This window comes from Littorina saxatilis, linkage group LG1 (genome assembly GCF_037325665.1).
Source record: "Littorina saxatilis isolate snail1 linkage group LG1, US_GU_Lsax_2.0, whole genome shotgun sequence".
NCBI classification, from domain to species: domain Eukaryota; kingdom Metazoa; phylum Mollusca; class Gastropoda; order Littorinimorpha; family Littorinidae; genus Littorina; species Littorina saxatilis.
This window is the reverse complement of record NC_090245.1, coordinates 109,246,907-109,264,063: the sequence shown is the minus strand read 5'-3', so window position 1 is coordinate 109,264,063 and position 17,157 is coordinate 109,246,907. Positions and strand designations below refer to the sequence as shown.

Genomic DNA, 17,157 nt, shown 5'->3' with positions numbered 1-17,157 from the left:
GGTCTGCTACTTGTGTTACTTCTTCAGTTACTTCTTCTATTACTTGGTCTGCAACTTGTGTTACTTCTCAGTCAGTTACTTCTTCTATTACTTGGTCTGCTACTTGTGTTACTTCTTCAGTTACTTCTTCTATTACTTGGTCTGCTACTTGTGTTACTTCTTCAGTTACTTCTTCTATTACTTGGTCTGTTACTTGTGTTACTTCTTCAGTTACTTCTTCTATTAATTCTTCTATTTCTTCCTCATTAAAGAGAAAACGCTGCCCTTGGATAAATGTTATCAACGACACATGCTCTTATTTATAGTGACAGTGTCAGGGCGGATAACTCTGGCTTCCTTTGCTAGGGCATCCCTCCCCTTATGTGCACGCACGCTAATTGTGCGCCCCCTCCCAATGGCACAAGCACACACCATGTAAAGGGGCCAATGTTGAACCTCGGAGACCTGTCTTCGTGATGGTGGTCGTGCATTGTAACTGCATCTCGTCTAACTTAATGTGTACTACTTTGTACAGTACTAAGTTGCGTAAGTGCTGTCATGGCATTGTGGAACTCCATGACGAGAAAGCTGCACTCGACTTGTGGAATGTTTGCGGGTTGTGGGGTGACACAAGCCGACTTCCCTGTCCGATGCCCCAACGGTTGTGCCGTGAGGATGTCACACTTGATGTTCCCTTCCCTGTCCGAGTGTAGGATGCAACATTAAGTGCTGTTCACATGGCAGACTTGCAACCAACTTTCCTCCAACTTTCAAGCCATTTTATTTTTAGTTTGTTGTTTTTAGTCTTGGGTTCTGATGTAGCTGCTGAGTTTTCGACTGAAAACGATTGCCTTTGTCCTGAGCTGCGTTCTTAGTTTTTTTCTCATTTTGTTTCTTGCACACACACACACACACACACACACACACACACACACACGCACGCACGCACACACACACATACACATACACATACACACATACACATACACACACACACTTACATACTCACACACTTACATACTCACACACACACACACACACGGTTGTTGTCTCATCAGTGGCCCGCTTCTCGCGTTACTTCGGTGCGGGAAACTATGACGGCTTACTAGTGCCAAAACCTATGGTTACCATTTTCAAGTGAAAATTAGTAATTAACAGTGTTAATTACTAATTTTCATTTTTGCCTCGTTTTCGGTAACAGTAGTCGGACTTTAAGAGTCCGCACTGAGAGGCTACAACGTCCGTCAAACATCACTCTCACACAATTTCTGAAATATCTTTTAATAGAAGGCATTATCGAGCAAGTTATCCAACGTGAAGATGCATGTAACAGTTTTCTGCAATAGCGCTTTCCTTAAACGTTGTTTTGGGTATCTTAGAAAAGAATAATCGACCTCGAAAACTTGCGAATCGAAGCTGTTCGTAGCAGACGGACTTTTGATCGGCTGTGGTCTCACACTTTCATTATAATTCCTTATTCGACAAGTTGTCGGGCAGACAGCTGTACCTCATATTTATTTCCACTACTACACTCATACATCTGCTTTGTAGTGTATTAGTGAAGGACAATCGATCCGAAAATGTTCGAATCGAGAGAGGAAAAATGGCGTCTGACCGGCCGTGTGCTGAAGGTCCGACCACTAGCAGACGGCTCTGTTCGCGGTCTAGACTCACACACTTTCACAAATATCTTTCGATAGAATTCGTTATTCAACAAGTTATCAGACAGACAGCTGTATGTCACGGTTATCTACACATGCGCTCAGCTCTTATTGTTAAATTGCATCGGATTAAAGAACTATGGACCAGAAAAGTATCGAATCGAAGGATGTTTCGCTCTGGCCTGTGTAACAGTCTGTTGGCGGCCCATACCCTGACAGGAGTGACGGGCATTGAGTTGAGTTGAGTGTGTAACAGTCGCGCATGCGCATTGAACCTCCACAGTCACGAGGCACATGAAAATTAGTAATTAACGCGTGAAAATTACTAATTTTTAGTTTTGGCACTAGTAAGCCGTCAGGAGGCGAGCCAAAACTGAAAATTAGACATTAACACTTGAAAATTAGTAATTAACACGTGAAAATTAGTAATTTTCACGTCATAATTGTAATTTTCTCGAGAAAATTAGTAACTTTTACGTGTTAATTACTAATTTATAGTTTTGGCGCTAGTAAGCCGTCATAGGAAACCGAGAAACCCGACAGACACTTGACCTCGATAAGGGACCACTCCCGACGTGTCAAGAACTCCGTGCTGGTGCCTTTTCACGGTCAACAAAAAGCAACAGTTTCTTTCTGCCCGCGCCCAGTGTTGTACAATGAGTGCAAGGTGACTGCAGTGAAGGAAACCAACGGGAGTATTATGTGTTTGTAGAATAGCGCAGTGTGTTTGTAGAATAGCGCAGTGTGTTTGTAGAATAGCGCAGTGTGTTTGTAGAATAGCGCAGGGGAAAGTCGTGGAATTGTCAGAGACTCTTCATGAGTACAATGTTTTGTACATGGTTGAAAACACGTGTGTTAGCGCTGCTACGACGATGACTTGTCTCGTCCAAACATGTTGATGCCAGCAGCAGAACACTCACGTTTGAGCTTGTAAAACACGAATAGGTATGAAGACTAAGTCAGATCGTGCTGTCACAGACCTGCAATTCTATGAGAAATTCGACCCTAAGTGGGTGCATGTGTTGTACGTGCACTTTGTGGGTGTTTGCCCTGTATCCAGGTAATGCGCCCTGGTGCACTTTGTGGGTGTTTGCCCTGTATCCAGGTAATGCGCCCTGGTGCACTTTGTGGGTGTTTGCCCTGTATCCAGGTAATGCGCCCTGGTGCACTTTGTGGGTGTTTGCCCTGTATCCAGGTAATGCGCCCTGGTGCACTTTGTGGGTGTTTGCCCTGTATCCAGGTAATGCGCCCTGGTGCACTTTGTGGGTGTTTGCCCTGTATCCAGGTAATGCGCCCTGGTGCACTTTCTCGGGAAAACAGATCACACTCAGTCTCGTACGTGTCCTACGCGAGACTGCCGTAAACTGCTGGGTTCAGTTTCTTAAAATTTGGGTAGGACAGAACAACTTCTACGCCGCCAAGATTCAAAGCACGCTTTACTTGACTACCCAAATGGTAACATATTTAGCGCACGCTGCATAACATACACATCAGGGTTACTAGTTGTTCTTCCCGATCGCGGAATGAAGCCGATCGGACGCGTGGAACATGCTCTGCTTCGTGTTGAAAAGCTGACAATCCTGACACAATTATTTCCGGAAAACGTCTATTGCCTGATCTGTTACGCTGGAAATACTGTGCCTATTGCGATGCTTTTTGTGTGGCGCGTTTCTTTTGCTTCACATTATATTCCCCCATCTTTGTAGAGCAAGCGTTATTTTCATAATGAGCTATCCAGGTTTCCCAATTGTTTCGTTTCCGGCCGATTTATGTGGAGCACGTGATGCGCACAAAAAATATTGGCGGTCTAGAAGTGTCGTCTGCGCAATGATCGCGGCGGCTTTCTTGACCGCCAAGGACGACCACGCACGTTGTGAGACGTCATTCGTTAGACCTCAATAGGAAAAGTGAGAGGATCTTAAAAGAGACCGGCACGGTTGGCCTAGCGGTAAGGCGTCCGCCCCGTGATCGGGAGGTCGTGGGTTCGAACCCCGGCCGGGTCATACCGACAGTGTGTGCATGTGTGTGTGTATGTGTGTGTGTGATAGACAGACAAAGAGAGAGAGATACAAGACAAGACAAATTCTTTATTAAAGGCACAGTGCAGCTCACAGCCTTCGTTTTGCGTTGTTGTTGCAGCTGAGTGCATTTACAGTTCAAAAATCCTCCTATGGTAGTAAAACAAACCCAAAACTACCCAACGACGACATCTCACGGTGAAGCTCGACAGTTTCTTGTTCACACGAGTGCATAAATTAACCTACTTATTACGTGGTGTTTGGTCGGAGTTCGATTCAACTGAGTGATTCCGGCCTCCATTTTGTTTTACACAAACTCATGATGACGTCTGACATAGTTTGCTAGTGACGTATGTGGTGATCTACCTGATCTAAATTTAGATCCAAAAATAGGTCAAGACCAGCCGGGTCCGAGTACGAAATTAATTCGTAAAAAAATCGCAGTTCTTGACTCTTTGGGTGCAAGTCAATGAAACTTGGTAGTTCTTCTTACGGATAGCTGCCTGAGGTATGACTGAAAGCCCCAGGGGCTCCGTGCACCTGGATTTGACAAGTTCAGTACCTTTAAGGAGGGTAATGGTATAAGCAAACAGGTGCTTTTTTTACATCCAGCCCTCGCTGGAGAGAGAGAGAGAGAGAGAGAGAGAGAGAGAGAGAGAGAGAGAGAGAGAGAAAGAGAAAGAGAAAGAAAGAGAAAAAGAGAAAGAGAGAGGGAGAGGGAGAGAGAGAGGGAGAGAGAAAGAGAGAGAGAGAGTATTGCATGTCTCTGCATGTTTGCGCATCTCATGTTCTCATTGATCAGGTGCTGGGTGTGTCATACATCGATACATGTTTGGTTGATCGTTTAGACACAACACCGCTGCTGTAGACAATGATTGTGAACCACGTGAACAAGGGCTTATTGTGGCCACCCCCCCCCCCCCAACTCCCTTCCCCCGGCTCCTCCCTATAGCCCTGCACTACAGTTAACATCAGCACTCCCGGCGCCCCAAGTGACGTGTTTAAAGACGGGTCGATGGGAGTGTTTGTTTTAAAGCAGGATGTGTTGTTCAATGCAGGTTGGAAATCATTAACAGCACAGACTATCCACATATCGACAGTTGTGCATCTCAAGAGACTCACCCACACTAGGTGACTGGCATACATCTACATATCTGAATGAGATATGTTACGTTTGTACTGCTGATGTCGTGGAAATGACACTGACCTTCAGAATGTGTTTGTATTGACAGCTTCACATGAAAGTCCGTTTTTTCAAGGCACTAGCAGTTGCGTGTGTGTGGGGGGGGAGGGTTCCTCGGCCTTTCATGTTGACGGTTCGCTGAACCCCGGCTGTGGCTGATGGAATGACTTATAAGGATGGTAATTACTTATAAGGATGGTAATTTCTCTTATCACCCAGGTCAACTGATGTGCAGAAATGCTACTGCCTTATGATATCCCCCTTCGTGTGCACAAGCAAGCGCAAGACGAAGAACTCGCAGAAATTCTGTAATCCATTTCACAGTTCGGTGGTTAGAGAAACACAACAAGTACCTAATAAACATCCCCTGATAAATCAGAATGGCCATATATACGAACAATTCCACTCATGGTTTAGGATGAGTGTACGTGGGAATTGCAGCCCACGAACGCTGAAGTAGATGAAAACGACTGCAACGAAACTCCAATATCTCGCGGGGGTTCAGATATCTATGCCTTCGCTTGGGATGGGAACCCAGCAGATCGAGGGTTCAGTCTACGATTTAAAGAAGCTAAACATTAAGCTAATTATTTCCTTGAAATTTGCATGCTGTAAAGGACTGCCTTGACAAGAAACAATCAACGGAGCTATCCGAACCTTTCCACAGAATACCACATGAGAAATAAACTAAACTTGCATGATGCTTTTCAACTTCAAATTTACAACAGTTGTTCTTGCTACTACGGCAAGACAATCCTAGGTTATACATTACTGATGGCAAGAAATGGGCGTCATAGCACGCTTTCTGGCCGGCATTGCTTGATGGAGTGTGTGTTGTGGCCGGCATTGCTTGATGGAGTGTGTGTTGTGGCCGGCATTGCTTGATGGAGTGTGTGTTGTGTGTTGTGGCCGGCATTGCTTGATGGAGTGTGTGTTGTGGCCGGCATTGCTTGATGGAGTGTGTGTTGTGTGTTGCAGAACGGAGTGGATGCCATGCCAGTGCGCATCAAAGCTGAGCCGCACGACGGCCTAGCACCACGATCGGCCCCACCAGCGCCCATCGCCACCAATGGATTCAACGCACACCACAGACCTCCCCTCGCCCCCACTCACCCTCACAACAGGGGGCCTGGGTCGGCAAGGGTTTCCATGGTCTCTTCAGCCGGTGGGCAAGGGTGCGTGCCCCCCGCAGTGCCCGGTGCTAATGGGTTCATCAAGGAGAAGGAGGCAGCGCCGGCTGTGTCGGAGGATGCTGTGGACTACGACAGTGTGCGCGGAGTGTTTGGCTGGGCCACGCTGGACGGCACCAACGTCCCCTACATCATCCGCAAGTACCGCAAGTTTGTGGCCGTCAGGATCGTGGAGAAGAAGATGCTGAGCAAGTATCCCAACTCGTTTCCCGACGAGCTGGGCAAGAAGGACCCGCTCATCAGCTACTTCGTGACGGAGGCGGAGGCCAAGCTGCTGAACGAGATCAACACCATCCACTGCAGCTACGAGTACGGCCAGCAGCCTTTCAGCACCAAGGACCTCATCGTGGACCTCACCGAGTTTGAGGAGTTTTTCAAGCTGGTCAAGAAGACCTTTCCTGACGAGGTCCTGGCCACCATGAGCGCTGAGGAGAACGGGTCCAGTCCGGTGGATGACAAGAAAGCCGCCCTGTCCAAGGTGTGTGGCTGGATGCAGATCAACAACACAGTGACTCCCTACATCGTCAGGTCTTCAGGCAAGTTTGTTCCTCTATCTGTAATACTGTATGCTGCACAACTGTTGACCAAAGAATCTGTGGAAGGCCATTTGCCGACTGAACAAGAGTGTGTTCTGTTGAACTCAACGTGCCAGGGTGCTGGCTTTGACTTTACTTTTGGAAAGAACACGAGGCTCATTCACATATCGGAAGTTGTGCGGAGGTGTCAGGTTCGAATCTTTGAGCTTCCTTTTGAAAACCCGCTGCAGCATGCGCAGTACATTGACTCCTTGCAGCAGTCAGAACTGTCGGGTGTTCCGCCTCACCCTCCCCCTGCACCTAGTGTGGTGCCTGGCAACATGAGTTTGCCCTATCAGTCCAAACCCATAGTCAGTGAGGGGCCACCCAATTTTCATCCCTTCAACCCCTATAACCCCTTCGTGTCCATGGCGAATATGATGTCACAGACGTCAGCACCGCGGCACCGGTCTGAGCAAACTGCTTCTTCCGTGGCCATGTCCGCAGCCACACAGCTCGTTAGCACGCAGAGTGCTCCCATCTTCTTCCCACCGGCCCCTCCCTCTTCCATGTCCAGGGGCTCCCAATCAAACAGTCACTCTGCTCTACCTCAGCATCCGGGCAACCAGACACACAGCTCTTCCGGCATTGTGCCAGGACTCCAAACACACAACCCTGCTCTGGCTTCTGGCGTTGTACCGAACAACCAAAGACATAGCCTTTCAGGCATTGTACCGGGCAACCAAAGACAAAGCCCTTTAGGCATTGTACCGGGCAACCAAAGACAAAGCCCTTCAGGCGTTGTACCGGGTAACCAAAGACATAGCCCTTCCGGCATTGTACCGGGCCTGCAAACACAAAACTATTCTCTGGCTTCTGGTCTTGTAACAGGTCATCAAACACACAGCCCTTCAGGCGTGGCAGCAGGCCATCAGACACACAGCCCGTCAGGGATGGGCCCACCAAGGGCACCGTCACCGCAGGCTGGTTCTTCACAGGGACGGATGGGGTCTCCGTCAGGACTTGCAGCCAGTCACGCTTCCACTCATCCCTCGGGATTCCATCCTCACTTTGTGCGTGGAGGCCCCGGGGTTTCTGGCCGTTTCCACTACCCTGGTATCCCAGTGTCTGGTGCTTCAGCTATTCCTCGTCTTCCTCCTCCCTACCTGCCCCCACACCCACACCTGATGCAGCGGCTAGGTCAGCCACCCATGTCGGGACAACATGGCCCTGGTCCCCACCCCTTCATGCCTCCCCCACCCCACTTTTCAGGCCAGCAGAACCAGGTGATGATCCCGGGTGTGGGGCCTGTGCCCAGAGGGGCGTTGCATATGATGGGCTATCCGCATCTACCCAGTGGCTTGCCCCCTCAGATGGCCGTGACGCACACCCCAGACCAGCTTCAGCACCTGCCCAACCCCAACTCCGGTCCTTCGCAACAAGCGATGCTTCCACCCTATCAGCTGCAGGCGTATCTGCAGTCCACTTCCAGACCTCCGTCACAACCCGGGGTCCAGCCACAGGTAGCGAGGTCATCTGCTTCCTCCATAGTCCACGCTTCCAGGAACAGTCCTCCCAGTGGTGTCGGTGTTGCACGGCCTTCCTTATCGGCCCCCCAGCCCCAGGGCCAAGCCTACCCGACACAGCCAACCATATTCCCTGTCCAGCTGAGCCCGGCGTCAGCCAGACTGCCCGGTGCTGACGCTGCCACACTTCCCACTTCACATCAGCAGAGCAAGCCCGCTGTCCTTCCCGCCCCCGACGAGCACCTTAAGCTGGTGGCCAGCATCAAGGCTGTCATGTCGCACGGCAAGAGCATCTCCTGCATGCGGCGTGACTGTTCCGAGCGCAAGGGCAACTTGTGTCTGGTGGAGGCCGTGGCCAAGCTTTACTTCCCCAAGTGCAGCCTGGCCGAGTTTGTCCACGCCCTGCGCAACGTCTTGCAGATCAACCTTCCCGTGTGCACACAGACAGAGGCCAAGGCCTTCATCCACTTCTACAACCTGCCCGTCACCTCCCTCAATGACAACCATATGATCGACCTCGACGACCTCAACAACTACTTCCCACAAATCTCCTACATGTTCAGACACGCTGCTGCTGACTCTTCCACCGCGCTGGCAGGCAAGCCCCCCGTGATGAACACGACACGGAGGTCGAACGGAACTGAAGGCACCACGCGCCTCGCGTCACCCTCCGCACCCATCACCATCGTCCTCAACAACAACGACAGTGCCGAAGTCATCAGCATTGACTCCGGACCTCCAACGCCCGTCAGTGACAGCCCCACGGTCAGGAAACGGGCGGGTGGAGGGTTGGAGGGTTCAGGGGTCAAGGTCAATCGTTGCAACAGCTCAGCTACAGCAGACGAGGTGGACGGGCCAACGGCTGGCGCGGAGAATACAGGTAGAGTGTGCGGGAGTAGCTTGGTAGTTTTGTGTGTGACTTTGTGTTTTTTTCTTTTTTTTCTTTTTTACTCTTTATGGCACTTGATTATTCAGCGGTACATGTTTTTCTTCCTTGCCCTTTTTCTTTCTTGGCTGTTTCTCTATCCATTTTGACTGGCATTTTGGTCCTTTATGTACTTGTTTGTATGTCTTTTATGACACTGTGTTTCCATTGGTTCAGTATTGTTATGTCCTCTTCAATCGTGACTGGTCTTTCCCTAATCTCTCGGCCCTCACCAACCTTCGCTGTGATGATGGAATCAGATGAGGTCTTATGAAGCACTCTTTCTGTTCCAGTTACAACGGATACTCCAACAGTATCCAACAGCAGCACAACGCGGCAAGCAACAACCTCACAAGTCATCGTCATCGACTGACTTACGTCATCAACAGTGATGTCATCTTAAGTGAATCGATGTCTGTGTTATCGTCAGCAATTCCTGCCAGTCAAATGTCAAATACACTTAATAGAAAAGACTTTTTGGAAGGGCATGGGGTTGTCGGAAGAAGAACTTTGCAAAGTTGTCAAACGTTTAGTCAATGGCAGTATTTAGGTCATAGCATGGCACATGCTATTAATTGAGGCCACCCTCCCTCACCCTCCCTCCTTCTTCCTATTGTGCTCGGTCACAGTTTGTTTTTATGCTTTGTGCATATGTCCTGTAAATAGCTTGTGAATACTGAATGTTTTAGGTGCTGACAACTAAGAGAGGCTTGGCGATATTGTGTGTGAATGTTTTATGAAAGGTGGGGCGATATTGTGTGTGAATGTTTTATGAAAGGCTTGATGATATTGTGTGTGAATGTTTTATGAAAGGTGTGGCAATATTGTGTGTGAATGTTTTATGAAAGGTGTGGTGATATTGTGTGTGAATGTTTTATGAAAGGCTTGATATTGTGTGTGAATGTTTTATGAAAGGTGTGGCGATATTGTGTGTGAATGTTTTATGAAAGGCTTGATGATAGTGTGTGTGTGTGTGTGTGTGTGTGTGTGTGTGTGTGTGTGTGTGTGTGTGTGTGTGTGTGTGTGTGTGTGTGTGTGTGTGTGTGTGAATGTTTTATGAAAGGCTTGGCGATACTGTGTGTGAATGTTTTATGAAAGGTTTGATGATATTGTGTGTGAATGTTTTATGAAAGGTTTGATGATACAGGTATTGTGTGTGAATGTTTTTTGAAAGGCTTGATAATATTGTGTGTGGATGTTTTATGAAAGGAGTGGCGATATTGTGTCGGTGTTTTATGAAAGGAGTAGCGATATTGTGTGTTGGTGTTTTATGAAAGGAGTAGCGATATTGTGTGTCAGTGTTTTATGAAAGGAGTAGCGATATTGTGTGTCGGTGTTTTATGAAAGGAGTAGCGATATTGTGTGTCGGTGTTTTATGAAAGGACTTTACATTGAACACGTGAGTTGAGCAGCTTACGCTTCATTGGAATACAGTCACAATTTTTTTATTACATTTGGTGGTTTAAATGATGTGAAACCAGGGATCTAGGCTGAACGTAAATGATTCTTTATGGCATTTTGTAAAGAAATATATTTTGAATATTCTGCTCCCAAGCAAGCAAGCAGATACCCAAATTAGTTGTGATGTTCAATGACTTGCTGATGGCAATTCGTCTTGTCCACTCAGGAGACCAGGAACAGGAAGATAGATCTCATTTTTCTCTTGGACACTCCTGTCATCTTTGCATCAGAAGCCAAATGACCAATTCCCCCAAAAGACTTCAGTCATTGATTTGGATTTGAATGGTTGAAAACGACGTTAAACACCAAATAAAGAAAGAAAGAATTGATTTGGATAGTTTTACCTCGTCAATGGTCGTATGACGTCACTCCATGAGACTGCTTATCTGGTTCCATTAGTCGTGTGACGTCACTCCAGGAAAGCTTGTCATTGATCGTACTCAACTACCGTCTGTGACGTTATTCAGAGAAGTATTTCTACAACAGTCTGTTGAATTTAATCTTAGAAAAAAAGTAACTTTAAGCTTTATATTGACGCCGCGTTTTATCATACTAGGTCACTCTTGACTGGGGTATTTGGAGCCTTATGTTTCCATATGACGTGACTGAAGATAATACTGTTTAAAGCCGAACATACGTCTCCAGAAGACCAAGCCTTGTTATAGTAGAAGGCCACAGAGCTACATTTAGCGTTGCCAGCATAAGAAACTAAAGCTACATCTGCCACGCGCCGATGTTGGCCTTTATTTGTACGACCAGCATGGCACTAGAAGACAGTCTATCGCTGAGCTCCCCGTTCTGTCACGTGACCTAGCTGTGTGCGAGTGTGCCTTTGAACGCCGCGAGAAGGCATTTTCTTGTGAACATGTTTATGTCATGGCCAGTGTCCGTCTCCTGCTCTCGGCACGTGGAAGTGGATGTGTGTGCGATTGACTGTGTTTTTCTGTTTGTAATTCAAAATGTTTTTGTTTGTAGTCACGCTTTGAGTCATGATGTCAAGGTGCTGTTTTCCATGTGTTGAAAAGAGCTGTTAGATGGAGGACATTTGGGAGGGAAACAAATCACATCACAGCAGGGACGTAGCACGCGGTACTGCGGGTACGGCGATCGCCGTACCAAATGTTAGACTTTTTTTTTTTTTTAAGAAATCCGATGATGATCACATCCTCATAAATCAGTCAGGGGTAATAACTAGAACAAAAGCAGATGTGAGAAGAAACAGTGAGTTCACAAACACATCCACATTACGTCGATCAATGGACCTGGGAAGCAAATCGGCTTTTTTTCCCCTCGCCGTACCAAATGGTGTGGGTCTGCTACGTCCCTGCACAGTCTTCTGTACTAACAGGCCATTCTAAGTTACCTGACAAAACCGTGCTGGAGTTATCATACCTGTCTTGCTTAAACAGGTATTTTTGAAAAAATATTTGCGACCCAAAATGAAAAAGTTGATACATATATTGAAAGGTTTTCAGAAGAAAACAGCCAAAAGAAGGAAAGTTTGGTGTGAAAGTGTGACGAAGGTGTCATCACCTGATTGAACAGAAATGTGTATCGTTGTGTCCCATGTCGCCATGGAATCTGAGTGTGCACTGTGTGTACAGAGCACACTTTAAAATAAATAGTAATGTGTACGGTGTGTACATAGCACTATTTTTAACAAAAAGTAATGTGTAGGGACACAACGTGACGTGTTCAGTTCATTCTACGAAATGTGACGGGGCTTATTCAGCCAATAGCATTTCCGTTAAGGTGATAGGTCTATCAAAAATTGGCGAAGCGAGACGTTGCCAAAACATTCACCGAAGATTAAAACCACACCCACACTATGACATGCATAGTCTAATTATTGTTATGGAGGGTGTTGATTTTTTTCATATAGGCTCAATTTTTGGATGCAAAAAAAAACATGAAAGGAAATTTCATTCAAGAAACCGGTCTGACTGAACAGAGATAAAGGCCCCATGAATAGAAATGGCGGCAAGCTAAAAAAAAGATTTCCAGATAATGAAAAACCAATTTGCGCTTCAGTTTGAATTGCAACGACCACGCGGGAAGCCACAGCATGCTTGCCTGAGCATTATCACCCCCACCACCACCCCCACCCCCCTTCCCTCACAAACACAAACTCCCTTCCAGCCCAAGAAAAAAAAAAATCGAAAAAACAATTACAGTATCCTTGGCAAGGATTTTTGTTGTTTTTACTTTTTATTATATTTTGTGTCAACGTTTTGGATCTGCAAATATTGCGTGTTGTCAGTAGTTGCAGCATGTTGTTGTCAGTAGTTGCAGCATGTTGTTGTCAGTAGTTGCAGCATGTTGTGTAGACTTTTGTTTTGAGAGGCACTAATTTGTGGAACGATTGCTTTTGTTATGTTTCGTATTGTTTTGTTTTGACGAAACAAAACAGTCTTTTTTTGTGGCTGGATAATACCATTGATTTTCTTTTGTAGTTTACTTTTTTTTTCCCCTCCCAAATCTCTTTCTTCAACTTCAGACAGAAATTATTTTTTCCAAAACATGTATCCTTCCGTCCACTATGAAGTTAATTTTGCACCATTTTACAAGTGTCAGTAAGAGATACAAAATGGCCCTGTGTTAGTTTTATGACGTCATGGTCTTGTTGTGTCGAGCCCAAGTCGAGGGCAATCTGCACTTACGTGTCTTGAACGCGATGTTCTGGTTCTTTGTTTAAATTAACATTTTAAGTTGCCATTGGTCTTCTCATTTTTTTCTCCACACGTTTATTGTGTGTGTGTGTGTGTGTGTGTGTGTGTGTGTGTGTGTGTGTGTGTGTGTGTGTGTGTGTGTGTGTGTGTGTGTGTGTGTGTGTGTGTGACGAAAAGGCGTTTCAAGAGTAGAAAGAATGAAATCACGTCGGCATTATTTATGTTAGTATGAATCGTGTTACACAAGTATCCACAAAGAACTGTACCTTTTTGCACATGGCATCATTTCTACAGACACCCGCATTAGTAATATTCACAGTAAACATTTAACTGGCTGTTTTTTTATTTGGGTTTTAGCTGTTTTATTGGGTCTTATGGGAAACTATTTCGCCTAGACATCAAGCAGCATGTTACATGGCTCCCTTTTGTGTAAATAAAAGAAAAACAACAACATATAATTAAGCTCAGAGTTTGTTTACTAAATGGTCACAAGGTTTCCATACCTCTTTATATGCGTGTCATCATGTGGGTAGGTTGGTCCATTTTATGGGTTAACAGGCATTAGTTGAATTTGTCTTTTATTTGTTCCAGTCTCACATTCACACATTGTTATAGTTTCAAAATGACTGTGCTGGGCTGCCAAAGATACGCCATGACTGGCAGTGATTGAATCAAAATAAGTAACATACACGACATATAATTATGCTAAAGCTCTTTAGTTATAGTTACATTAACTCATGTCGGTTTGATTCTGTGTGCAAAGCGCACGGCATGAAACTCTGTGGCATTACAATTGCAGTGTTCATTTTCATGCCAAAATCTCACACTTTGAAAGGCATGAATTCTTTTTAGTTTCTCGAAGGTTTTATTATATTGTATATGAATGGGCATAACATTTCTTACACTGTCAAAGGCAGTCATGGACGTTGACGAAAATGTACATTTTACTGAGAAGGAATGGTTAGCACATTAACGGGAAAACGGTGCCCTTGTCGGGTAGTTTGGCGAGAGGATGGTCCAATGCCGGACTTGAAGAGAGGATGGAAGGCTCATCACTGCCACACAAGAGAGGGGCGATATCGGCCAATCACAGTTTGATGACTTATTGGTCACACAAAGTTTATACTTCTTTACAAGAACAGAGTTCTGACGTTTGCGGTTCAGAAGTGTTGAATTGCGATTTTTTTCTCTCCCGTGCTATTTTATGATAATTGCGCTGTAACTATTTGTGCAACAATGGCGCTTTTGAGTAATGTTTGGCCAGCGGTATCATCAGTGATCATCAATGTGCTTGTTTTCCACTCGTGTTTTCTTCTGCAATAAACATTTATGGTCAGTGCCATTTTGTGCTGATCAGATATTTTTGTACCTTTGTATGTGTTAATATGTAAAATGCTGAACATTTTTGCTTTATGAGTTTCAAATGATGTATTACTTCATTGGAACTTTTAAGAAAGACGTTGCATTGTGTTAACTTTGCGCGGACATGTTTGTACTGTGACTTGGTCAGTGCCATCGGGAGAACAGTACAGGAGGGGGAGGAGGAGGAACCTTGAGACTGACGATCATGTCCTCCGTCACTCACCTGTCCTCAAGTTTACACCCAATTATAGCATCCTTCCACGTACACACATACCACAACTCTACATCCTGCCACGTACACACATACCACAACTCTACATCCTGCCACGTACACACATACCACAACTCTACATCCTTCCACGTACACACATACCACAACTCTACATCCTTCCACGTACACACATACCACAACTCTACATCCTTCCACGTACACACATACCACAACTCTACATCCTGCCACGTACACACATACCACAACTCTACATCCTGCCTGCTTTCTGTGCAGAGAGTTGTGACTTGGTCAATTAATAGTTGCCACAGGTATCGGAAGTGAATTGAGCTACACTCCCACTGTGCAGAGAGTTGTGACTTGGTCAATTAATAGTTGCCACAGGTATCGGAAGTGAATTGAGCTAGACTCCCACTGTGCAGAGAGTTGTGACTTGGTCAATTAATAGTTGCTACAGGTATCGGAAGTGAATTGAGCTACACTCCCACTGTGCAGAGAGTTGTGACTTGGTCAATTAATAGTTGCCACAGGTATCGGAAGTGAATTGAGCTAGACTCCCACTGTGCAGAGAGTTGTGACTTGGTCAATTAATAGTTGCCACAGGTATCGGAAGTGAATTGAGCTAGACTCCCACTGTGCAGAGAGTTGTGACTTGGTCAATTAATAGTTGCCACAGGTATCGGAAGTGAATTGAGCTACACTCCCACTGTGCAGAGAGTTGTGACTTGGTCAATTAATAGTTGCCACAGGTATCGGAAGTGAATTGAGCTACACTCCCACTGTGCAGAGAGTTGTGACTTGGTCAATTAATAGTTGCCACAGGTATCGGAAGTGAATTGAGCTACACTCCCACTGTGCAGAGAGTTGTGACTTGGTCAATTAATAGTTGCCACAGGTATCGGAAGTGAATTGAGCTAGATTCCCACTGTGCAGAGAAAACAGCCAGGCTGTTACATGTTGGTATGTGTCCAAGTTGACGGATGCTGTTGCCCCACGTCAAAGCCCCGACACGGCTGTGGCGACTGATGTGAAGCTGTGTGGGTTTTTGTTTTTTTAACAAGATTGAAGTTTCCTTTAGACTTGTTGGGCATTACATTTGCAAAATAATGTACATAAACATCACATGGTATTTTTGTTTTGTATTTTTATGTTTACTTTAAATGTTTACCGTCACAATCTGTAAGAAAATACAGAACCACTACTTACATGCCCAATGGAAGAAATATAGTCATTTTTAAAATGCCCATTTTTATATCAGCTTGTCAAGTTCTCATTGATTAAACTTGGTAAGATAGTAGTAAGGAACCATCCTTTGTTGTTTTAAAGAAGCTGTTTTACATTGCGTGACTTGTCAGCACAAGATAGGGAACGTGTTTTTGTCTTGCCGTGATGAAAGGGTGGGAAGTACGCTTTTCATGTGTATGTAAAGAACACTAGTGGGCATTCAATGTTTCTTGCGATTGTCGGCTTTCATGTTTATAACTTGTTGATAGTGAATAACGATCGTTCTAGTGAAAGAAACTGTAAATAAAGTTAGTTAAAGACTTGACTTTTGGTATATATGTGTGTGTGGTGTGTTAGAGAGAGTGTGTGTGTGTTTGAGTGTGTGAGAGTGAGAACTCGCATACGCGATTTGTCGTTTTGGCGTTACCGTGACACCGCTATTACCAGTCACACACTTATCACCATCATAGCTTTGTTTCATCATGAGGCTACTCAGTCTGTCAGTCCCACACAGAGTGTAAAGTGAGTGTCGGCGCTTGACTGAAGCTTCGAATGGTCTAGGTTTGAATTGGTATCTGTTGCCTCTCTGCTGACTTGAATGGTGTTTTCGTCAGAGCTCATTCTCTCCACTGACAGGCCAGGAAGTATTTCTCTGTTGTTCACACTTTCCGCACCATCCTGCTTCCTCCAATCTCATGTGCTAAACGGAGTGAAACTGACGAGCCTGTTCAGCGCTGTAGTGGTTTCGCTGTGCTGCATAGCACGCTTTTCTGTACCTCTCTTTGTTTGAACTTTCTGAGCGTGTTTTTAATCCAAACATATCATATCTATATGTTTTTGGAATCAGGAACCGACAAGGAATAAGATGAAATTGTTTTTAAATCGATTTCAGAAATTTGATTTTGATAATAATTTTTATAATTTTAATTTTCAGAGCTTGTTTTTAATCCGAATATAACATATTTATATGTCTTTGGAATCAGAAAATGATGAAGAATAAGATGAACGTAAAATAATTTGGATCGTTTTATAAAAAAATAGTTTTAATTACAATTTTCAGATTTTTAATGACCAAAGTCATTAATTAATTTTTAAGCCACCAAGCTGAAATGCAATACCGAAGTCCGGCCTTCGTCGAAGATTGCTTGGCCAAAATTTCAATCAATTTGATTGAAAAATGAGGGTGTGACACTGAGTGCCGCCTCAACGTTTACA

General features: G+C 45.2%; 1 protein-coding gene across 3 annotated transcripts in view; it reads left to right on the top strand.

Moving 5' to 3' along the window:
• The window catches only part of LOC138949734 (uncharacterized), a 91,191-nt gene extending 74,924 nt beyond the window's left edge, over positions 1–16,267 (top strand). For all 3 annotated transcript variants that reach the window (XM_070321559.1, XM_070321550.1, XM_070321543.1), the window contains 2 exons: positions 5,820–8,952; positions 9,291–16,267. In XM_070321559.1, coding sequence (XP_070177660.1) covers positions 5,820–8,952; positions 9,291–9,370 — 3,213 coding nt within the window. In that variant the 3' untranslated portion in view covers positions 9,371–16,267. The remainder of the gene's footprint in view (positions 1–5,819; positions 8,953–9,290) is intronic.
• Positions 16,268–17,157: the final 890 nt, after the last annotated feature.